We start from the raw sequence: 23,842 nt of genomic DNA on the forward strand, positions 1-23,842 counted from the left end.
AGGGATCTGGGGTGAAAATTTGGAATTGGTCCTGCTTTGAGCAGGGGGTTAGACTAGATGATCTCCTGAGGTCCCTTCCAACCCTGATGTTCCATGACTGTCAAAAGCCTTGTTGAAATCCAGGTACAATGCATTGCCCCTATCCACCAAATCACTTACCCTCTCAAAGAAGGAAAATCAAGCTAGTTTGGCATTATTTGTTCTTAATAAATTCATGCTGGCTGCTAGTAATTACCCCTTCATCGTCCAGGTATTCACAAATGGAATGTTTTATATATTGCTCTAGTAGCTTCCCAGGCATTGAAGTCGGGCTGACTGGCCTTTTCTTTGTTATTATTGATAATTCTACAAATTTCATCTCCTAATCGACCAAGCTATTGTCAGGATCCTTTTTGTTCCTAATGTGCATTAAAAACTCCTTATTAAACTTAACTTTCTGGATGTAGATTTTGCCTTGTGTCCCGTGGCTTCCCTTGTCAATTTCTACAGTTCCTACCTTCTGATTTATATTCATTATTATCAACTTTCCCTTTCTTCCATTTGTTATATACTATTTATTTATTTTTTTAATAACTGTCTTCACTTCCCCTCTAAACCAGCTCAGTTTTTTAACCAATATGGCCGTCTTTATCAGTTGTGGGATTGTGACTTTACTGCATGTAATAAAATGTTCTTAAACAATTCCCAATTATCATTCACATTTTTCTGATTAAATTCTTCCTCCCAACTGATTTGGCTCATTGTTTTCAGCTTTGAGAAACTGGCCCTTTTAAAGCATCACATACGTATATCACTGGTCTGGACTTTATTTGCATACTATAAATGTGATCAAGGCATGATCCTGTGATGATTCTCAGGGTACCCAGGACAGTGAGTCACCTTGTTAGCCCCTGCTTCCACTGTGAAGAAGTCCTGCCTGTGCCTGGCTGAGTGTCAGCTCTCTAACAACACCTGCCTTTCAGCCACTCAAACATTCTTCTCTGGGCTATGACAGCCCTGTCTTCGCCTTGCAGGTTAACTATAGATGTACCCCAGTCCCTGAGCCCCCTTGACACATTCTCCTGTGATATCCAGTCCCTGTAACTGGCTACTCACAGAAATACCAGGTTTGCTATCCCTAACAGGACAATGCACACACAAGCTTGTTTGAATCAACTCAGGATCAGCTCCTGTATAACACCACAGCACTGAGATATATTAATAGTGAAAACAACCATAAGTCTATTATAAAAGATTACTGAGATAGTGAATAAGGATAATGGAAACAGAAAAGTTACATATACAACATCAATAGTCACCTTCTAGAGACTAAACTTAACTTTACCAGGCTAACCACCTGTCAGCTGACAATTCTCACCCAAAGCCTGCTTGCAGCGATTCCAACCCTGGCTGCTTGATTACTTCCTCAGGCACAGGATAAAAAAGAGGTGTCCTTTTGACTTCTTCTATCCCCCAAGTTCATTGTTGGCCCCCAAAGGCAGAATGATGCCCTGCCCCAGGGTTTATTCTCTGGTGTGCTGATTTTATTTTGACTTCACATCCTCATGTTGACTTCTTATGCAAAAGGGCTTCCGTTGTGCTGGGCTACAATGCTTAATTGACATGTGAACTGAGGCAGGCAGGTGACCATACATCCTCTGGCTGGCAAAAACCTGCTTGTCGACCCTGCCTTAGACACAGACTTTAAAATTAATACAAATACACAATTCCTTAAATATCAACCATATATACATCTCACTGATTATGAGGCTCAGTATGTCATAAGCTTTCATTAGAGACCTCCCATGATATCAGTTTTGGATAAATGCCATGAAAACAGTGCACTAGGTTTAGTGAGTTTGTCAGGCCTGTTAGGAGCTGCTGAACAGCACCTGGCACCAATGAGCACCAAACATGGCAATTTGCATTGTTCTTTGGTGTAGTTGCTGCACTCCTGTCATAAATATAAAGGGAAGGGTAACCGCCTTTCTGTATACAGTGCTATAAAATCCCTCCTGGCCAGAGTAAAAATCCTTTCACCTGTAAAGCGTTAAGAAGCTAAGGTAACCTCGCTGGCACCTGACCCAAAATGACCAATGAGGAGACAAGATACTTTCAATGTGGCTTATGTAAACTGGATGACAGATCTGTTTGATAAATGGCTCAAAGGACGGGATGTAACTAGCTTTGGAGGAATGCAGGATTTGATGATACAGGAGCAATTCCTGAATATGTCCAAGGAGGAAATAAAACAGTGTTTATGGGATAAGAAAATGGACTCAGCAGGAAGTCTTGCTTCTTATGCTGATCAATATGAGCAGTCCCAAACCACCAGATAGGCAGGGCAAACCGGAGCAAAACAGGTGGAGGGAGGAGAGAGGAACAACCCTGGTCGCAGTTGGAGCGGATACCAGAAGGGACACCTTCAGACCACACCCTACCACTGGGGGCAGCCCAAGGCCTCAACTAGACCCCAAGGAACACTCCAGACACCTTATTGTCCCACCACACTGTCCTCCAGCAACCCACCTCACCCCAGTGACCAGTCAGCTGGGCGATGTTTTAAATGTAATGAGCTGAGGCATGTAAAGGCCAACTGCCCCAAGAACCCCCACAGATTACAGTTCATTGCACTGGGGTCCCACCAAAGGTCCTCAGGCCCAGATCAGAGAATCATAGAATATCAGGGTTGGAAGAGACCTCAGGAGGTCATTTAGTCCAATCTCCTGCTCAAAGCAGGATCAATTCCAAATTTTTACCCCAGATCCCTAAATGGCCCCCTCAAGGATTGAACTCATAACCCTGAGTTTAGCAGGCTAATGCTCAAACCACTGAGCTATCCCCCCCCCCAACTGTGCATGGGGTGGAGGCCAAGGCAGAAGCTGACCCTAGCAGTTTCCCTCGGTCCACACTGGGAAAAGAAGTGGACGGTGACGTTTATGCCAGACCCCGAGCGCTACATGGAGTGAGAGCCTGGGATCTCAGGGCTCAGGTTCTCCTCTGGGGTGTTTACCCACTGGCCATCCTCAGAACACCAGTTGCCAAGGTGCGAGTCACAAGGCAGACTCTGGTAGGCCTCTGACGCAGCTGGTGACTCGGGGGTCTCCATGCTCCTGATGCTTTGGAATGAGCCGGACAAGGCATCTGCACACAAGTCTGCATGGGCCAGTGGGGTGTTTGTCCCTGGCCCGTCGCTGACACACAGATTGAGCTTTGCAATCAGTGGCTTCCCGATATTTACTGACTGGCTCTCCTCAATGAAGTCATCGAGTCCTTGGTATTGGTACTGCAGGCAGACGGTGAAGACCAGTTCCTTCTGCAATGACACCACGAACCGCGGTTACCACAGGTGGGCATGTGACTGGACCTTAAGACATCTACATCTGTGACACTGTTATCACCTTAAGACATCTACATCACTCCCCACTGCCCTTTCCTTAACCACCAGCCACAAGGTCCATGCTGGTCCGTGGACTCCTGATGGTGCCAACTCCATCCTGCTGGGACTCTGTTCCGGGGGCTCAGCACCATTCAGGATGGACTTGTGGGGAAGGCACTGGCCTGGGAACCCAGAGACCTGGGTCAGATTAGCTCTGCCACAGACCCTTGGCAAATCACTTCACCTCTCTCCCCCTTGGTTCTCCAGCTATACAATGGGGATGCTACTGCCTTTGTCTGGCTCCTGTTAGCGTGTGTCTGTGAGCAGGGACTGTCTGTGCATTGCCCAGGAAATGGGGCCCTCTGTCAGCTGGCGACTCTAGGTGCCACTAGATAATAACTTGGGCGTTACTTGAGGGATGCATTGGATCCATTCACTATAACATTCAGTAGTAGCATGGGGAGCTGCCCGCTGAGGCTGCTATTCATTATGTGCATTGCCAGGGCGCCTAGGAGCCCCAGTCCCAGACCAGGACCCCGCTGCACTAGGCGCTGTACAAACACAGAACAAACAGTCCCTGCCCCAAAGGTAACAGTCACTCACTCCAGCAAAGCCCAGCAATCCTTCCCCAGGGGGCCCAGCGCTGGAGTGCCCTGTTGAGAAGGATCCGAACCCCAGTGTCAGGGCGCAGGAGTCCCCCGAAGGCAGTGGAGTGAGCCAGCCCATGTACACTAGGGCTTCATTTGGCCTCCTTCTGCACGTTCAGGGTCATTATTTTTTCCCCGCCTTTAGCCCCTGTTGGCCCTGCGGAAGCTGTGCAGCCAAAGGAGAGGGAGCCGGAGTCCATTCCACCTTGGGTGTGGTTACACAGCCAGCGGTCTCACCAGGACCAGCACCGACAGGGCGGGGCAGCACTTACCCTCAGTTTCTGCAGGCTGCAGAGGCGGCTGTAGAGGCAGCTATCGGGGAAACTAAGGCTCCAGGCCAGGGCGAGGCTGCTCCCCATTTCCTCTGGGCTCTCCTTGTTGGTGAATTTCAAATCCACGTCCAGCTCCTGCCAGAGACAACACTGTCATCAAAGGCAGCCAAGGCACAAGAGGGCATCAGGCTGTGGAACCGCCCACCTCATGTGGTCCGAAATCATGAGTCAGCGCCCCCGAAATCATGAGATTTTTAAAATAATAATGGGGGGGGTCTGGTTCATTGCTTTCCATGCTCAGAGCCTTTAAGGGTCACGTTTTCACTGCGGCCAGGAGGGATAGACATGTCCTCGCTTGCCAAATGAAGAGTGAGCTTCCTGCATCTTCACATGACTCCAGGAGCTGGGGCTCAAGGAACACACCCAATGCCAGTGCCTCGCAATGAAATCGTGAGAGTTGGCAACACTGGCACTGATGTCGTGCCTGTAAGAGGCAGCTGCCTTGAAGGGAGGCTGCGAGCACAGCACAGCCTCTTTCTGTGTTCAGTCCAGAAGGGGGGGTCAGCAAGGAATGCTGGGAAAGGTGGGACTATATAAGGCAAGCTTCTTGTTCCCTCTGGGGAGACCAGGAAGGGGGTGATGAGCTGAGCGGTAGGGCCCTGCCTGTCAGCCTGACCCCCCTTCCTCTGTGGTGCGCCTTCCTCTGCCCTCTCTCCTCGTACGGTGTCAGGCGTGAAGGCAGAATTCCAAAGGCCAGTTAGGCGCTAAGTGGGAGCCGTGTCAGGGACTGCAAACTGTGGCTGGCTCCTGCCACAGGGGCAGTTTCTTTGTACCGTCCCCTTGTTTGACATCCCTGCATGACCTTCTGGGGTCTCCCCGGTGTCCTGTAGAGCAGGAGTAGGAGCCGGGACACTTGGTCAGGCAGTACCTCTCCAACTGGGCTGCCCTGCAGCTGGGACTTTGCTGCTTGAGCCACTCTCTGGAGCGAAGGGGAAACGCCCCCGTGGGAATGGGCCTAGCCGAGCGCTTGCTCTCACATCCCCGTTGTTCACAGCGCTGAACCCCCAACCCCGCGGTTATCCCGAGCCAGGTCTCTGAGCCAGGCAGGCTCTGGCACTGGGCCTCTCACCTCCGGGACATCTGTGAGTTTTGCTTCACATCGTGTGATCTCCTGTGGCATCTCGACGATGCGGGTGTAAATGATCAAGATGTTGGAGAACTCAGCTGCGAAACCCAGCTGTACCCGAGCCCCGCAGTCGAACTGGAGGTATCGGCTTTCGGGAAGCACTGCAAACAAAGAAATGGGGCCGTGATACGCGTGTGTGTGTCACTGCCACCCACTGGTCAGAATGAGAACCGCTCAGCCGTGTGTCCTGGGCCCTCTTCTACTAACACTATTAATGGAGATTCTCCTTCAGCTCACATGGCAGGGGCCTGCGCTTTGGGAGCGGAGGAGGCTCTGGGTCCTGTCCCCAGGGTCAGTGTGGAGCTCCCTGATGGCAGCTGCTTTGTGACACTAAGACCATCCCAGCAGTGCTTGTCCTGATCAGAGCTGGGCCAATAGCAGCAAAGCCATTTGCAGAAGTTTGACGAGATCTAGGCTTCCTGCTGGGCCCAGCTGCGCCCCCCCCCTCCCCCGTGCTCTGGCTCTCCATGGTTGGCTGCACTGACGGCACTCTGCCCACTCCCGTGCTTTCTGGGTAACTGCATTGCAATGCCTGCTCCATAGGCTGAGACCTCCCCGAGTCACTGCAACCCCTGGGGGCTCCCTGAGTAACCCCCTTCCCCCCCAACTCCAGGACAGGGCCTCTCTCACTGTCTGCCTCTCGCCACTGCTCTGTCAGCAGGGATGACGGGGCCATGATGCTCACCATGGGCCTTGGCCCATTGCAGGTTCCTGACAGAGATCTCCTCTGGGCCCTCAGATGGGTTAATTGGGTCGGTGAGGGCTCGTCGCTCGGACAGGTTACTCCGCAGCTCCAGCGCTTGCCTGCCCTTCGTGATCTCCAGGGTTCCCATGTCTGGAAGGCACAACCAGGGCCAGGCAAACGACTTCAGCACAGTGCTGAGTCCGCTGCTCGCAGACAGTCCTGAGGTGTGATGGGCTGGCCTGGAAGAGCCATTCTACCCTCGCCCCTGGATAACCCACCTTCCGCCACCTTGTCCAGCAGCACCGTGATCTTCTCCTCCTCCAGCAGCCATCGCTTCAGGAAGCTGACGAAGATGCCATTGAACAGCTCCCCTTGGCTCAGCTCGTAGGCCTCTGCGTCCACACATCTGAGAGGGGCACGGAAGAGAGCTAAGGCCTGGAGCTCCTTCATAGGAGGGGTGAAGACTCTTCTACACCCAACTGCTCCCTTTCTCCTGCTCAGCACAGAATGTACTGAGACTTTGCTCCTGGGAACCTGGCCTCAACAGCAGCTGGCTTGATTCAGACTCCTGAGGAAGCTTCGGGTTCAGGCAGGATGGCTCACCAGAGATGGGCCGGAACCAAGACCCTGGCTCCAGACAACCTTACAACCTGGGGAAGTTCAGGTTTGGGTCTGGGCCTAGGGCCTATCAAGGCAGCCCAATAGCTAAGATGAGGGGGGAAGAGAGTTTGGATCCTCTTGTGTTCTAAAGATGGGTTTTTCACAGGGCTGCAGGGACTTTGCTGCCCTTGTGGTTCAATGGGAACCGGAGCCTTGCTTCTCGTGGAGCCCCCGGCCCCGGAGCCGGCCCCTTGCTTTGCTCTCCAAGGCCAGTCTGAGGGGGGATTCCCCCTGCTCTCCACTCCTGCAGAGCCTGCTCATGACACAGCTCCCCACCACGAGAGCTCAGCAGGCCTGAGAGACAGACGTACCTACCCCACCAAAGCAGCAGCAGCCCCAGAAAGTTGCCCCCTCCCCTCAAGTTACAGAGGGGAGAAGTTCTGGCTTGGGACAGAGACGTGGAGCTGAACAAAATACACAGCACATGCAGCTGGGGGGAAGTGCTGTTTGGAGAACGAAGCCCAGGACTCGGAGGCAGGACACTTGGGTTCTCTGTCCAGCTTGGCATGGATTAGCCATGTGGGCGGTGGAATGCCAGCTTGGCTTGCTGTGCCTCAGTTTCCACATCTCTAAATGGGGGATGATAACTCTACCTTCTTCAAAGAGGACTGTGATGCGTAATGAATTAAAAGTGCTCTGCCACAGTCCCTTAGCACCTTCCAGCCAAGGAGCTCAAAGCAGGTGGCCAAGAATTGTTACGGCCACATTATAGATGGGGGAAGGAGCCTGAGGCACAGAGCAGGGACCTGACATGCCCAAGCTGCTGCAGAATGGGGTACCGAACCCAGCTCTTTTGACACTGACTCCCTGTGCTCTAACCTCTAGACCAGGCTGCCTCTTGGAGAGCTTGGGGTGAGAGGCAATATGGAGGTATGCTGCATTATTGCCCTTTCTCCCAGGAGGCCCATGCAGGACACATCCCTGCTAGCAGCTCTCCAAAAGCAGAGTGACTGGTGGGTTCAGTTCCCTGTAATGGACCCTGCGCCCGTTCCCCCACTCAAGCCCCAGGAGGACACAGATGAGGAGTGACTGTGGCCAGCAGGAGGTGACAGGGAGCACCTACGTGGCGTAGCCGAAGACGATGTTGGCCGTGACCTGCAGCGCCCCCACCTGTGGGATGATGTCATCGTTCAGGTTCCTGGAAAGAAATGGAAGCACCTCATGAGGGGCATGAAACCTACACAATCCATGGTCGCTCTGGACCTCTGGGCTTGGGCCATGCCAATGGGCTCTGATCAGAAGAGCAGAGGAAAGTTTCATGCTATTCAGCCTGAGCCTTGCCTATCAGTGAGCTCTGGGAGGTAGTGGACTAGTCCCTCAGGTGGGAGCCCTGTTGCTTGGGCCCCCCAGGCCCAGATAGGACAAAGCCCTGCAAAACATGCTGTAAGGAACAAACATGGACTGGGCTGGAAACAATGCAAGCCCGATGGATTGGTTAGCATGAAGCCACTGTGCCAACACAAGGAGACACCAACTGGCAGCAGTGCAGTACTCCTAGCTGGGGAAGACCTGTTAGATCGGCCAACGAGCGGGATACTAAAAGCGGGCGCCTAGATCTAAATCTGTCTGCGCCTGGAGGCTACAGTGTCTTTACTTGGTTGAATAGTGTCATTTGCCAGTGATGGGGCAACATGGCACTTGCCAGCTTAGCAGCAGTCAGGCTGCACAGGTTCAATGGCCAAGAGTATTTAGCTGCTCAGTGCCCTACAGCAGGTGACTGGCATGGCCCTTGCAGAACATCTGTGTGGGCTGGGAGCCCAGGCAGCCGCCAACGGGACACTGGGCTAGAGGACAGAGTATCTGGAGAAGAACTCTGGCCCCCTGGCTGTGGATTTGTTGCTGTTCTCCTTTCCACAGGGGTTCCCCTGGGGATGGCTGCTCTCCGGGGAAGCACTGGAGTTAGTTCTGACAAGGGACCTCTCTCTCTCTCTGTCCGGCATCCCCTTTCAGGAGTAATCACAGCTGGTTTCACTGGGCAGTGGGGCGATGCGCCTGTGGGTGGGAATGCGTGATGGCTGCCTCTGCGTGCATGTTCTTGCATGCGTCTGGGTAGGAACCCTGGGTATACACAGGCCCGCAGGCAGCTACGTGTGCACATGGACACACATGGTGTGCATGACCTCAGTGTGTGTGGCTATATTTCACACCTGGTAGCACGGTCACACGTGTGCTTGCACCAGTGTCTGTATATGTGAGAGTGTTGGTGTTTTGGCAAGCCAAGGGACTGCTTTCACACGCCCGTGCTGCGTACGTCCCTTGCACTTACACAGTACCTTCCAGCCAAGGCCCTCAAAGCAGGCAGCCAAGAACTGTGCCCCCTCTGCGTCCGCGGGAGGGGAGAACGTATGCACTGTGCCGAGTGCCGCATCCTGGCCCTGCCGCGCCTGGGCGGCTGGCTCTGGTGTGCTCACCTCTTGCGGCACATGTCCAGCAGGAAGATGTTGAGGCCGGTTTGCCGCTGCTGCATGCTTTGCAGCACACTCTGCACGCACAAGCAGTGCTGCGAGGTGTAGGATCTTGGCGCATCAATAGGAACCATAAAGCTGTTTCCAAAGTTCTCGTAGCCATGGCCAGCGTAGTAGAGCAAACCTGGGGGAGGGAGAGCAGGAGCAGAGCACGTCAACCTGCACCGGTCTGTGCTGCTCTCACACCTTCTCTGTCTCTGCCACCCTCCTAATGCTGGCCTTGCAGCCCACTGCATCCAGGGCTGCAAAGTCCATTCCGGGGGGGCTCAGGTTCTCCTCCTCCTTCCCACTCATTTCTCCGTCTGATCTACACACAACCCTCCTCAGCTCGCCATGTTCCTCCCGCCCATCCCTGGGGACATACTGACTGGAGTTCCCTCTCCTGCTTGCGGCAATGGACTGTGGGATCCTCTCTTGGCCAGACTGTAGGAGGAGAAGCCCAGAAATGTCCTGCCTTAGGCCTTCAGCAGGATCCAGGTTCTGGCTATGCCACCCCGCCAAAGCCTGCTAATCCAAACCCTGTCCTTAATGACAGAGCCTTCACAGCTCGGCCTCACCCAGCATGCTGGGCCTGATCTCCGGGCAGCTCCCACTGAGCTGCTAACAATCCAGGCTCCAGGGCCCCATGCTTGGCTTCTCCCACAGGCATCCGTGTGCTCTCTCCTGTCCCGAGGGGGAGGCACCCAGACAGAATCCTCCAGCCATCCCTTGGTCCCTCCAAGTCCCTCCTCGCCCCCGTGTCTGCTGGGGCACTTTCCTGTGGGCATCTCCTAGGTTGCTACTGTGGTCACTGCACCTGTCGAGCTAGGGGATACCCAGCTCCTGTTACATTTGTCTTCCTGTCGCCCCATCCCTCCCTCCTGCTCACTCACTTCTCCTTATGGCCCCATTACCTTCCTGTCATTCAGACCGTAAGCTCCGCGCCCTCTGTATGTCTGTACAGCGCCCAGCACTGGCCCAGGCACCACCTCCATTGACATGTTTAATAATAACGCTGAGTTATCGTGACGCTGGTCCCTGGGCTGCATGGCATGCTGAACAGGTACAGTGGGCCAGGCTAGTGCTGAGCATTAGTGAGAGCAAGGAAGGGCATTCACCAGTGCTCCTTGCTACCCCATGGTGAGTCTGTGACCACCACCGGGCTGTTACCAATCCCACACCTCCCAGACAGTCTAAAGTTGGTGACAATCACTCAGTGCTAACTCCCTTCTGGCACTTGGACAAGTGAATGAGGGTGATTAAGAGAAATGATACAACTATCTAAAATACACCCGCTCTATCACACCGTATCACCTTCTGCTTTTATTGCCTGAGCCCCCGAGATGCTGCCCAACCTCCCAGCCACAAGAAGGGTAGGAAACGAGTGCCTCCACCGAGGGGGTAACATTTTTTAAGTTTAAAATTGGGGAAAACTTTGAAATGTTCATGAAAACCTTCCTGTGTATTTAGTGGTGAAGAAGTCCTGCCCTTCCCAGCCTGCACTAGTCTGCCCAGAGGGGCTGGGGCCCTGGAAGGAAATGGCCTATTCCAGCATAGACCAATGTACACCACACAGACATCCCCTCCTCCAGTAAAGAAGGGGTTCTCCTACCCCTACCCAGCAACATAGGGAGCTCCCTCTGTACCGTACACTCCTTTGTCCAAGAGGAGAAGGAACTCGTTGACGGCCATCTGCATCTCGTCCTTGCTCAGGTCCAGCAGGGAGACCACCTTGAAATCCAGCTGGCGCAGCAGGTTGCTCAGTTCATGGACGTCCACCATGGGTGCTTTCAGATGCTTGTGGTGCAGGTAGTTCATGTTGCCCATCAGGAGGGCCACTTTGTCTGTGGCTGCCCCAGGAGAAGGACAAGAGGAACACTTGAAGGGCATGGGGAGGGAACGAGGGGAACCCTCCTGGCCCCTTTGGGATGAACCTTCAATCTCTCCCTGCTTCTATCTCCCCTTCACACTCAGCACCACCCCAGACAGCTTCTTGCCCCACCTGCTGTGGATGGGCTCTCTAGAGCAGGGATGTAACTAGTCGGACCCAAGTTTTAGCCCTGGGCCTAAACCTCTACTCCAAACGAAGGCAGAGTCCTCCCTCCAGCTGGCTCATCCCTCCAGACAAGCCTTTGGCTCTCCCTTGAAGGACACGCTTTGCCTAAAATAGCCAGCATGCTGCCCTCGCTGCCTGCCAGTGGGTGCCAGGTCTGCGGCGGGGGTGGTGCATCTTTGGGGCAGTAGGACATGCTGCAAAGCCGTGGAGGAGGTGGGAGATGGACAGAGCCCTGGAGATTGCATTGCCAGGCCAATCCTAGGGCTGGTCTGATGGCTCTTCTCCATCTCTCACGTCCACGGGCAGGGCTGGATCCACATTGGTTCAATGCCCAATCCCTGGGGAGGAGCCCGCGTGAGGATGGCTCAGCTGACCTGGTTGTGGGAGACATGTTTCTCCACAGGCCAGCTGAGACAGGGGCTGGCTGGGAGAACAGTCTGGAATGGGTCCCTGCATTGGCACCCGGGAGGAGGATGCACGTATGAAGCGGGGAAGGCCGAGAGCTGTATCTCTCGATCCATTTCTAAGCGGAGGTCTGGCCTGGGGATTTGGATGCAGCCTCTTACCGTACAGCTGGCTGGGGCCGCTGTGCTCTGGAGCACTCCCTGGAAAGAATGGGACACATGATCACCTCTCTGAGCACAACATAGGCACCATGGCTGGTAGACCCTGCCCCCTTGGCAGGGTGGGAACCCTAGCAACACAACACAAGTCCCAGGAGCTCCCTTGCCCATGGAGAGATGCTGAGAGCAGCACTCCCCTGGGCCGTAGGGCAGGCACTCGGCCCCCAGCAGCCAGCTAAGCTGGGTGAGGACAAAGAAGAAGTCCAGTCCACTAACTAGCACATGTAAAAGCCATGCCTGCCATGACAATGCCTAACCTGCCCCAGAGGAGCTGTGTTCAGATAGGAGCTCCTAGGTCCGGGTGGGACCCACGTGGGCCTCACCTACCTGTGTCCTCCTCCCGCCAGGAGCCTCCGGAGGCAAACAGCTGTGGGCCTGGAACAAAACAAAGGGTGAAGCAGTGAGGCTGGTGAGATGAGCAGGGCTGCCTGTGAGCGCCAGCTCCGGCTGCTGATTGGGGCCACAGACGCCCGAGATCATTCATGCCACAGTCCTTGCCCCAAACCCCGTCCTCCCTGTAGGGCTGGCAGACAGGCACAGGAAGCACCATAAGGAGGCGCTGTGGTCTCTTCCCCCAACCCCAGGCCTCGGCGAGGCTTGGTGGGACCGCTCCCCGCACAACGCCTCCAGAAAGGTATTAGAGGCAGGAATGCTCAGGGTGGGCAGGTGGTGCCCTCTGACCCTGGCCATGCCGGGGTGGGAACTCCAGGCCAACATGGCAGAGGATTATTTTAATAAGGGTCTCCAACTCCTCCCCCACCCCCGCTTGCAGTCTAGCCAGGACGCAGCTGGGGCCCATCCATTTAACAATATGAGCAAGCCAGTGTGGTCGTGACCCCCAGTACCTGTTCATGAGACCCCTGCTGAGCTCCCTGGGTTTAAAAGGCAGCCTAGGCCCATCGCTGTGATATCAAGCACCTTCCCCCGCTGCACCAAGCCATGTGACTAGCATGTAACCCACATGATTATCTGATTTTCACATAGGACTGACCACATCACTTCACAGCCTGCCCAGCAGCCTCAGAGCTCTCCTGCAGGGATTGCTGAGGACTTGTTAAACAGGCAACAAACCTGGAGTGCAAAGGGCAGGGTGGTGGGGTGGGGACTGCCTGCAGGCTCAGTGTGCCAAGGGTCCAACATGCGAGCAAAATGTTGCTTCTGTTCTCTAGCGGTTGGTCAACAGAGGGTAACAGCCTACTACTGCTACCCGTGCACAGAGTTGCTCCTTTAGCTCGAGTAATGGAGGGCTGAGCTTTGGTTCTGAAGGCCCCGTTCCAAGCCTGCCAATAGCCTGCGGTGGGGGTGGCTACAGATCCCGAGTCCTGACACGAGTCCTCACCAATCTCCACCTCTGTGGCCTGGCTCCACAGCTCCTGGAAGAGGTTAAATACCTTGCAGGCATAGCGGCCTCTCTCTGCGGTTGTCACCAGCTTCACCTGCAGCGAGGGGAAAGGAAGAGGCAAGTTCCAGCTGGTGGACCCTGCACTCTGGGCTAGAGCTCCCAGGAATCTGCCTTTGGTGAGCTGGGGACTGCGGGCACTGAATGCAATAGAAGGTGCCTGGGTGGGCTAGGCCTGGAGAGCTGAACCGGGGATTACCCCTCGCTCACTGTCCTGCACTGCAGATCCCCCGCACCTTGGGCTGCTGAGCCCACAGCACCTTACCGAGAGTCTGCAACCCATTACAGGCCTCCTGCCCAGCCTGCAGCCCTTGCCCAGACCCCAAGGGAGGGTACCTGGAGGTGGGAGTTCTGCGCCCCCTCAATCGGACTCCCGTTTCGGAACCACTGGTACTGGGGTGGTGGGTTCCCGATGGCCACGCACCGCAGCTGGAGGGAGTCCCCTTCGTCCAAGGTGCAGGGCTGGGGCTGACAGAGGATCTGCAGTCCCACCATTGTCGGGCAATAGCCGCTCGCTGGAAGGGGGTGGAGAACAGAGCGCTAGCCTGGGCAGGACAACTCAGGCACAGGAGTCCTCATGTGGGACCAGGCCCCGGGGCAGGCTCAAGCAGGGGCAGCCAAGGCTGCAGTCCTGCAGCAGGTGGGCAATACAGAGACACAGCCAGTGGAGACTGTATATCCCAACAGGCACTGCCCCATCTCAGCCTGAGCAGCGGCGCACTCCGTCACACCAGAGCCCAGATCGCCCTCTGCTCACAGCACCAGTTGGGGCATTGACCAGACTGTCCGGCCCCTCCAGTTAATCATCATAACAGCAGTCCTGAGCCCTTATCTAGCACTTTATATCCACAGAACTCACGGTGCTTTACGAATTGAGGGCAGGAGCCCCCCAATGGGCTACAGATGGGGACACTGAGGCACAGAGGCAAAGTCACCCAGCAGGCTACTGGTAGAGCCAGGAATAGCATCCAGGACTCCTAAGTCCCAGTCCAGTGCACTACCCACTAGACCACACTGCCTTCCCCAGCTGTAATACACTGGCAGGAAGGCCTGGTGACCCCAGCCTGTTAGGCAGTCTGTTTAAGGGCTGGGATCATATATACAGCTCCCACAGAAGTCAATGGGAGTTCGGCATGCGAAAGGACTGCAGGACAGGACACAGCTGGTACCACTGGGCAGCAGGCCCATCCCAGGCACAAGCATGAAACCCACATCGACGGTACACGGCCCTCCCGGTTCGGCCAGGCCCAGAGGGCAGGATCTGCAAGTCAACACAGTGCCGAGACGGAGCTGCTCCCAGACAGCTCAACTGCCTGGCTGGCCCTGCCAGCTGCTTTCCCTGCCGCTGCTGCAAACAGCCCTGCGACTTGCCCTCCTACCTGAGGCAGGGCTGCTGCTTCGCTTGACCTGGAGCCGGGCCCACCTGGAGAACGTGAAGCTGGCCCTGTGGTTAACGCGGCAGATGTACCAGTCCGGGGTCTGCAGAGAAGCTGGGTCAATCACCAGCTCAGGGGAGATGGCACCGGGCACCTAACAGGCACAAAATAAAACATGCCAGGTTGAAGGGAGCAGAAACCATGCAGCCTCCTGGCACTGCGCCCTCCATCCATCCCCAAGTGTCCCACCCTCCACGGGGGCTGTGCTGGGAGGCTGCATGGTCTAATAATACCACCTAACATTGACACAGAGCATTGCCTGCACTGTCCAGGCACCAATGAATCCATTGGCTTCAGCTGGAGCTGGGGATGCTTTGCTTGGCCCTTTGTGTCTCAAGCTGGGCCCCCCCCCAAATTTGACTTGCCCAAGGCCACTCAGTGTGTCAGTGGAACAGCCAGGCCTTGGGACTTGTTTTCCTCCCACCAGACCATGCTGCTGCTGCAGATTTATTGACTGATTAATTTATTAAGCTGGAGATTTTCCCTTTTCCCTCCTCCCTCCCCAAGCCTTACCTCCTGCTTCCCACAGAACCACTGGTAATTGAGTCCCGGGGGCCCCGTCGCCCAGCAGGTGAAAGACGCTGTGGTCCCTTCTGTAACCACCTGAGATTCGGGCTGCACCACGATCCTGATGGACTCTTGGACTGCAAGAGAGGAAAGAACAAACCCCTGGGCAATCAGGCCCCCCCAGGAACATGTCACAGGCCTGGTCTACACTCAGACGTTAACCCAGTTGCGTTGCTCAGGGATGTGAAAAATCCACACGCTGAGCATCACAGTGAAGTCGACCAAAGGCCCAGCACAGCTGACGCTAAGCCAAGGGGAGAATTCTTCCAGCAACACAGCTCCGCCCCTGCGGGAGAGGGATTAGCTCCCCCACGGGAGAACCCCCTGCTGCTGAAGCACTGCAGTTTCCGGTGTAGACGTAGCCTCCGGCAAGAATCCGGCTTGTGTGTAAGTTGCCGTAGTTTTAGATAGTTTCCATTACACTCCCCTCACACAATTTCCCTTCACCTGTAAATTCCTGGGGCCCCCACTCCAACCACCATCAGGAGTCCTGGCTCCCAGCTCCGGCCATCAGCTCACACTCTCTGGAACCCAGCCATTCTGCCTTGCTGCTCCCTGCTCCAACAGAGCCCTCCCACACCTTCCCACAGTGGGGCTTAGAACCCAGGAGTCCTGACCGCCAGTGACAGCCACCAGACCCCACTCCCATCCTAGAGTAGGGAGCAGAACCCCCAGACCCAGCCACAGGACCCCACTCCCATCCTAGAGCAGGGAGCAGAACCCCCAGACCCAGCCACCAGACCCCACTCCCATCCTAGAGCGGGGAGCAGAACCCCCAGACCCAGCCACCAGACCCCGCTCCCATCCTAGAGCAGGGAGCAGAACCCCCAGACCCAGCCACCAGACCCCACTCCCATCCTAGAGCAGGGAGCAGAACCCCCAGACCCAGCCACCAGACCCCACTCCCATCCTAGAGCGGGGAGCAGAACCCCCAGACCCAGCCACCAGACCCCGCTCCCATCCTCGAGCAGGGAGCAGAACCCCCAGACCCAGCCACCAGACCCCGCTCCCATCCTAGAGCAGGGAGCAGAACCCCCAGACCCAGCCACACAGACCCCGCTCCCATCCTAGAGCGGGGAACAGAACCCCCAGACCCAGCCACCAGACCCCACTCCCATCCTAGAGCGGGGAGCAGAACCCCCAGACCCAGCCACCAGACCCCGCTCCCATCCTCGAGCAGGGAGCAGAACCCCCAGACCCAGCCACCAGACCCCGCTCCCATCCTAGAGCGGGGAGCAGAACCCCACACCCTGACCCCCAGACCCAGCCACCAGACCTCACGCCCACCCTAGAGCAGGAGAAGAACCCCTGCTCCCTGACACCCAGACCCAGCCACCAAGCCTCACTCTCACCCTAGAGCGGGGAGCAGAACCCCAGCATCTTGACCCCCAGTCCCTGCTCCAACCACCAGCCCGTACCGACACTGGAGAGAAACTGGAAGGCCTCGGTGTGTCCCATCTTATCCAGGCAGCAGAGCAGGTACTTGAGGGTGCAGTCCCGCTCTGACAGCAGCTGCAAGAGGCACTGGCTGGGGCTCCCGCAGGGCTCCAGGACCTTCAGGGAACACATCTCCAGCTCCTCCTCGCTGGGAACCCACAGCAAACACAAAACAACATGAACCCTTTCAATCCTGTGGCTGGGGAGACGGCCTCAGCTTCTGAGTGGGAGGCCGCGTGGTCTGGTGGAGAGGGCGGGGAATGGGGATGCAGGAGACCCAGGTGCTCAGCTCAGCCTGGCTCTGCCCTGCGGGATGGCCTGTGTCTCAGGGATAATGATCCCAACCCACCTGGAGATCTACGCAGGAGATGTGCTACAGCCGGGGAAACGTTCCCGGGTAGGGGATCCAGGCTGAGACACCCACCATCCTTAGAGCACCTGGGGGCCCTTTCTCTTCACCCCCGACTTCCATTCACTGGCACAGCCATGACCATCAGATCCTGCGCCTACACCCCCCACAGCCCGCACTGGGACACCCCACCCCCCACAGCCTGAACGGGGACACCCCACCCCCTACACCCCCCACAGCCCGCACTGGGACACCCCACCCCCACATCCCCCACAGCCCGCACTGGGACACCCCACCCCCCACAGCCTGAACGGGGACACCCCACCCCCACATCCCCCACAGCCCGCACTGGGACACCCCACCCCCTACACCCCCCACAGCCCGCACTGGGACACCCCACCCCCCACAGCCTGAACGGGGACACCCCACCCCCTACACCCCCCACAGCCCGCACTGGGACACCCCACCCCCACATCCCCCACAGCCCGCACTGGGACACCCCACCCCCACATCCCCCACAGCCCGCACTGGGACACCCCACCCCCTACACCCCCCACAGCCTGAATGGGGACACCCCACCCCCACCCCACCCACAGCCTGTGCTGGGACACCCCACCCCCACACCCCCCACAGCCTGAACGGGGACACCCCACCCCCTACACCCCCCACAGCCCGCACTGGGACACCCCACCCCCTACACCCCCCACAGCCCGAACGGGGACACCCCACCCCCACACCCCCCACAGCCTGAACGGGGACACCCCACCCCCTACACCCCCCACAGCCTGAACGGGGACACCCCACCCCCTACACCCCCCCCACAGCCTGAACGGGGACACCCCACCCCCTACACCCCCCACAGCCTGAACGGGGACACCCCACCCCCACACCCCCCACAGCCCGCACTGGGACACCCCACCCCCTACACCCCCCACAGCCTGAACGGGGACACCCCACCCCCTACACCCCCCACAGCCTGAACGGGGACACCCCACCCCCACACCCCCCACAGCCCGCACTGGGACACCCCACCCCCTACACCCCCCACAGCCCGCACTGGGACAGCACACACCCTCCACTGGGACAGGAAACACTCTACACAGACCCCACAGCCTGCCCTGTGACATCTACACACATATGGGGCCTACACTGGGACAGCTCTCTCTCTCTCTCTCTCTCTCTCACACACACACACACACACACACACACCCCCAGCCTTCACTGGAACAGCGCGCACTGTATACACACACACACACTTCATACCACAGCCTACACTGCGATGACACCCCTACCCTCTCTCACACACACACACACACGAGTGTGACCACTCATACCCAGGAGCATCACCTACACCCCCCCCCGCGTCTGCTCGTACACACACACACGTGCACTCCCCACACCAGCCCCCGCTGCACACAAGCACATGCACTGGGACCGGCAGGCTGGCGAGGCCGCTGCACTGACATGTCGCCCGCGGACGCGCTGCCCGGATCGGTGCCCGAAGCCTGTTGTGCCCCCACGCTTCCTCCACCTGCATTTGAAGCGTTTCTCGGCACCGGCGATTTCAGCCAGTTTCCTCCAGCCCCGGCTGCAGTTGTCCAGGAGCTCACAGAGCCTGGCCAAGGCACCTTCTCCCAGGGTGCCGAGGGGCACACTCCCGTCAGCCATTGACCCGCCTGGCCCCTTCCTTCTGCCTCAAGCCCTGGGAGGTGTCAGGTGGCCTGTTCCCCGCTGATCCCGAACCAGCATCCACCTGGGCACAGAAAACACAGCCAGCGTTGGCGGAGAATCATTCTGAGGAGGGCAACACAGCCAACGGCTCCTGAATAGCTCCTGTTTGAACTGAGAGCAGGGGGCAAAATAGCTAGGCATCTCCCACGGGCAGCCGCCCTCCCTGGCCTGACATCCATCCCTGCTCCCACAAATCGCCCATCAAAGTGCCCCTCAGGAGTGCTGGCTGTTTGGAGCAGCAGCTCCCTATCCCGTAGCCCGGGGGCCAGCAAGGGGGGAGAGTCAGGCAAGCCTGCAACCGGGGAAGTGCCAACAGGGCGGCAGCGCGGGTTAGGAGGCTGAACCCACAGCCCATTCTGCTGGGGTACAACCCCCCCTCCTTTGTCCCCCACCCCCAAAGGAATGATCAACAGGCAACAAAATAATCTGACTGAACATGAGGTCCACGGCCACTTACTACCTGTTCTGGAAGGCCATGACAGCAAAAATGCCAAACTCCTCCTAGCTGGTACATTCAGGAGACACAGAAGTTATCAAAGGATCTCTAGCTACTTTAGCACAAAACACTCTAGCACAAAATAAGCCGAAACCCAAGGAGTTTCAAGCCCTCTGATGGGGCCGTAGGGCGCAGGCCAGAAGACAGAGTACGTCCACACGGCAAGAGCTCAAAGCCTGGGTCCGAAGACTTGGGCACGTGGGGCTTATGCTCTGGTGCTAGACAGAAACCACCCGTAACTCTTTCTGGGGGAAAGGCACAATTTAAAGGTTTGGGGGGGCATGTGACGGTGTCGCATCTGGTCCCTTTCCCACTCCCCTTGCGCCCCCCCAGACCCTTCCAAGCTGGCACCACCTTGTCCCCACCCACGCCCCTCACAGCTCCTTCCCCGCTTCCTTCTCCCGGGCTGGAGCAAGCTCCGGACACCGACTGCTGAGCTGCGGGCGAGGAAGGGAACCGGACTCAGTGGGCTTCCCCACGCCCCGCCTCTCTTCCCTGCTCTGGGACCTCCTAGTGAGGCTGGGGGCTGGTGCCTTTCCCAGGCACATCCCCCTCAGCTGTGTTCAGCCCGACTCCCACCCTGGCCGAAATCTCATGGGGCACATGACTCCGCCCCCATATCCCCCCCCCCCTTCTGTGTGTAGCCATTCAGGCTCAGTCCAAGGCCAAACAGCTGATTTTAGCACCACAGACTCGCTGCCCTGGGTTGTAAAAGGCGTGTAGATGTTCCCTAGGGCTGGCGCTCTGCACACTTTATGGGGAGAAGGGGAACAGCCCTCTCTAGTTAGCCTCCTGGATGCATCTTGCTTACGCAGAATTCCCTCTACTGCCCTTGGACGCTCTGGTTGGAACTGATTTCTGTTCTGACTGTGTCAATGACAATAGATTAGTATTGAACCCTCCAAAGTGCTGATGGTTTGGCCAGAATATGCCCAGGGTGGGGTCACCTGGCCCGAGGGGCGAGGAGACCGTGGTTTGGAATGAAATCCTCCTCAGAGTAGAGGAAATCTTGGAGCAAAGACCGGATGGATCACTGCAAGGAGCTGGGGTTCTAGCTCTAGCTGGGGTTCTCCTACTCAAGGGTCTTGTTTTGCTCTGGGTTCCCCACGTGGCAGTTTGGTTCCTGTGTGGAGTGAACCTGTGGGGCTGGAGCAGTGGGGGAGATAATCATGCAGAGCTGGCGTAGCCATCAGCAGCAGTGGAACGTGGCTGAGATCTCTGTCAGCCCGCGGCACCCTGTTCGCCACGCCTGCCAGAGCTGACTTCCCAGGATCCTGGGCCAGCAGGACCGGAGCTGATATTGCAGAGCTGGGCCGGGTAGCCGCACGGTTCTCTTTGGGCGGGAGCAGACCAGCAGATGAGAACCACAAGAGGGCTTTAGGGGGGTGGGGCTTGTGGACAGCCTGGGATCTGTCTTCACTGCACAGTGAACTCGAGTTAGCCTTGCTCGCATGAGAGCAGCTCCACTGTGGAATCCCACCTGCTGTGTCCACACTGGGTGTGGCCCTCCTCGGGCGTGACAGAAGGCCTTGGCGCTGCAGTAAGTGGAAATTCGTTTGTCCTTTCTGGACTTGCTGGTGCGGCAGGGGCGGAATTGTGGAAAGGTGTTGGAGGATGAGCAGCAGTCCAGTGGAGCAAGCCTGCCACCATGCTGCGCAGCTCGTTAGCCTGTGCTCTGGAGGGGGCAGAGCAGTCAGCTGGTGTAAACAGCACCGTCACAGCAGTGAAGGGTTTTGTGGGACTCCAGCGAGGGGTGATGCTGGAAGTGTAACTCGAGGTAACTCTGCCAGGAAGACAAGCCAGTGGAGTCCTGGGTCTCTGCCCCTGAGGCCATCCAGACGCCTGATGCCTGGTTTAGGTGGCTCAGGTTCTTACAGGTAAATCTAGACCTGGGTTATCATGGTTCTTTGGACTGGTTTCTCTTCGATGAAAAGCTCTTTGTGTTCCAAGGGCGCTGAGCGCTGGCGAGGGGGAAGAGCCCCCTCTAAAGGGGACCCAGGAGGGGTTATTTTAATTTCCCAGAGCCAGAAGTAGGAGCCCAGACCTGGGTGGAGGCTTGAGCTGGAGTCTGATTTGTTTTAGGCAAAGGGCCCCAGACAGAGTGATCCTGCCCCTGGGACCTGGTAGATGGGTTTCAGCGGGGTTTAGGGCAGGGGGGATACAGTAATGTACTAATAGCCGCCTCCCAGGCCTGGGTGGGAGAGCGCCTGGGAAAGACACGTGGGCACTGGCCTCAGTGTTGGCATCAGGATTGGAATTTGGCTCTGTGGCAGAATGACGTACCCCTGTACTCACACCTGACACACTATTGTAATAATCTTTGTACAAAGTACTCCTTGTGAGATATCATTTGAAAACTCATAATTTGTTGATCAGTAACGTCCTGATAAAACCTGTGTGGTAACCTTGTATGTGATGCCACTGTGTGGCTTTATTAAAACATGTTCCAAACTGAGGGTGGCAAACAGGCCTGTCCTAATCAAAGGAATGTGTCCTCTGCTTAATTTGCATTTAAGCAGTAAACAGAGTCATCAGCTGGAAGGGAAACAAAGGAAGCTTAAACGATGAGGAAAAAGCAGCAGGGAACATCCTTCCATGCAGACTCTTTTCCTTCTAGTGCCCACCTGGAAATGTTTTTCAAGAGGAGGACTGAAACTATAGAAAGGAAAGACAAAAACCCCACCGGTCCCCTCTTTCTCTCTCCCTGCCCATCAGATTCACTGCACCTGAAGCAACAAAGGAAGCCTTCATTGGATTCTTGGAGAAGGGGTCCTAACCTACAGGGTTTGGTCAGTAAGACTGCTGAAAGTATATGGTAAGAAACTTTGCTTGAATCTGATAGAGTTTGTTAAGTTCAGCATTAGGAAATGTCTTAACTCTATTGTTCTTGTAACCATTTCTGACTTTTTTGCCTTGTTACTTGTACTCATTGAAAATGGCTCTCTTTGTAATTAATAAACTTGTTTTACTCTTTTATCTAACCCAGTGTGTTCAAATTAAAGTGTCTGACAAACTCCATTGGGGGTGGCAAGTTGTGTGCATATTATTTCTATGAAAGAAATAGACTTAATATAGCTTGTATTGTCCAGGAGAGGACATACATTACTGAGGGACCGTCTAAGACTGGGGGTGTTTTGGTGTCACCCTGCAATATAACCCAGGCTGGTGAGAGCAGGGTGTGTAACCTCAGTGTGGCTGGCAGGCTGCAGTTGCACAAAGACACACAGGGTGTGGCTTGCTTGCTGGAAGCTGTTTGTGAGTGGCCCAGGTGGAAGCCACTTCAGCAAGACATCGTAAGGCACCAAGGTTGCAGGACCAGGACGGCTGAGCTTCTCATTAGTCTGGATTGTACTGTGGTATGTCACAGGCTCCCCGTCCCGTGCTCTGACCCCTAGGCTGCACTGTCTAGGCCTCAGCCTCTGAGTCTCGTGTTCTGAATGGGGGGGGGGGGGAGGGCTGGGATTTCTCAGACTCCTGCTAGAGGTGTTGTAAGCCTGGCTGACCTCTAAGGGTCAGGGGGTTACTGCCGGGAACCCTCCCCGCTTCCAGTTTCCTCCAGCCCTGGAGCTCCTCTCTGTTATTTTCCTCCATTGCAATGTTATTGTAGCGACCCAAGTGGGGAGCTGCCCTGCCTTGATCCTGGTTAGGGGGGAGCTGAGCAACCTCTTATTGGCTCCATCTCATGCAGCTCTAATAGCAGGACCTGCAGTGCCTGAGAAAGAGTGACCCGCCCAAGGTCACACAGGAACTCTCTGGCAGGGCTGGGAATAGAACCCAGGAGTCCTGCCCCCCCATTGCCTTAACCACAGGCATGTCCTTTCTCTCCTGCGACCAGCCTGCTGGCACTGCAAGGGAGGCTGCGCCCCTCCCTGTTGGATTTACCAGCCTAGGGCCTGATCCTCAAAGAGGCTGATGGCAATGGAGCTGAGGGTGCCGGATGCTTGGAAGGGTGGAATTAAGGCTTTGCAGACACGGCCTGCGCAGGGTGGGCACAGGGGAGATTGCGGGGGCCAAGCGGTGAATGGGAAGAGGCACGCAGGGAGGGGAGCATGGGAGGAAGTGGAGGGGAGGGCTGAAGTCTGAGCAGCAAGGAGTCGGCAACAGTGTACTCACCCCTGGCAGAGCAGAGACACCTTCGGAGACAGCCGGGATGCTGGAGAAACCCACCTGCTCCTGCCAGCGCTGCTCAGAGCCTGGAGATGGCAGCCCTCCGCACGCCCGTCCACGGACACTGCCTGCGCCCCAGCTGTGCAGAGCCGTGTCACCGAGCTCTGAAGCCCACGCACAGGAAACGAGGGTTAAAAACAAAAGTCCCCCCACGCTGCAGTACACGGCACTTCTGCTTTTGTGAGCAGCTTCCTGAGCCCTAACTGCAGCCGTGCTGGGCCCCAGCTCACACCCAGCATAGACCCCTCTGCTCCCACAGCGCTACCCCTGAGGTGAGGCTGGCCTGCATGGCCATCGCCCAGCCCAGCGCACACAGCTGAGCCCTGGGA

The 23,842-nt window shown here is 56.5% G+C and overlaps 1 protein-coding gene across 1 annotated transcript; it reads right to left on the reverse strand.

Moving 5' to 3' along the window:
• LOC140903228 (mucosa-associated lymphoid tissue lymphoma translocation protein 1) lies at positions 1-23,558 on the reverse strand. The gene is made up of 17 exons (XM_073324181.2): positions 23,460-23,558; positions 18,651-18,872; positions 16,752-16,918; positions 15,280-15,410; positions 14,710-14,860; positions 13,667-13,845; positions 13,271-13,367; positions 12,259-12,306; positions 11,875-11,913; positions 10,899-11,102; positions 9,220-9,397; positions 7,872-7,946; positions 6,427-6,554; positions 6,149-6,298; positions 5,407-5,564; positions 4,278-4,412; positions 1-3,295 (listed from the first exon to the last, which is right to left on the reverse strand). The coding sequence occupies exons 2-17, from the start codon at positions 18,785-18,787 to the stop codon at positions 2,936-2,938; spliced, it is 2,337 nt and encodes a 778-aa protein (XP_073180282.2). The 5' UTR covers positions 18,788-18,872; positions 23,460-23,558; the 3' UTR covers positions 1-2,935.
• Between the last annotated feature and the right edge of the window lie 284 nt (positions 23,559-23,842).

This window comes from Lepidochelys kempii, chromosome 25, assembly GCF_965140285.1.
Source record: "Lepidochelys kempii isolate rLepKem1 chromosome 25, rLepKem1.hap1, whole genome shotgun sequence".
NCBI lineage: Eukaryota > Metazoa > Chordata > Testudines > Cheloniidae > Lepidochelys > Lepidochelys kempii.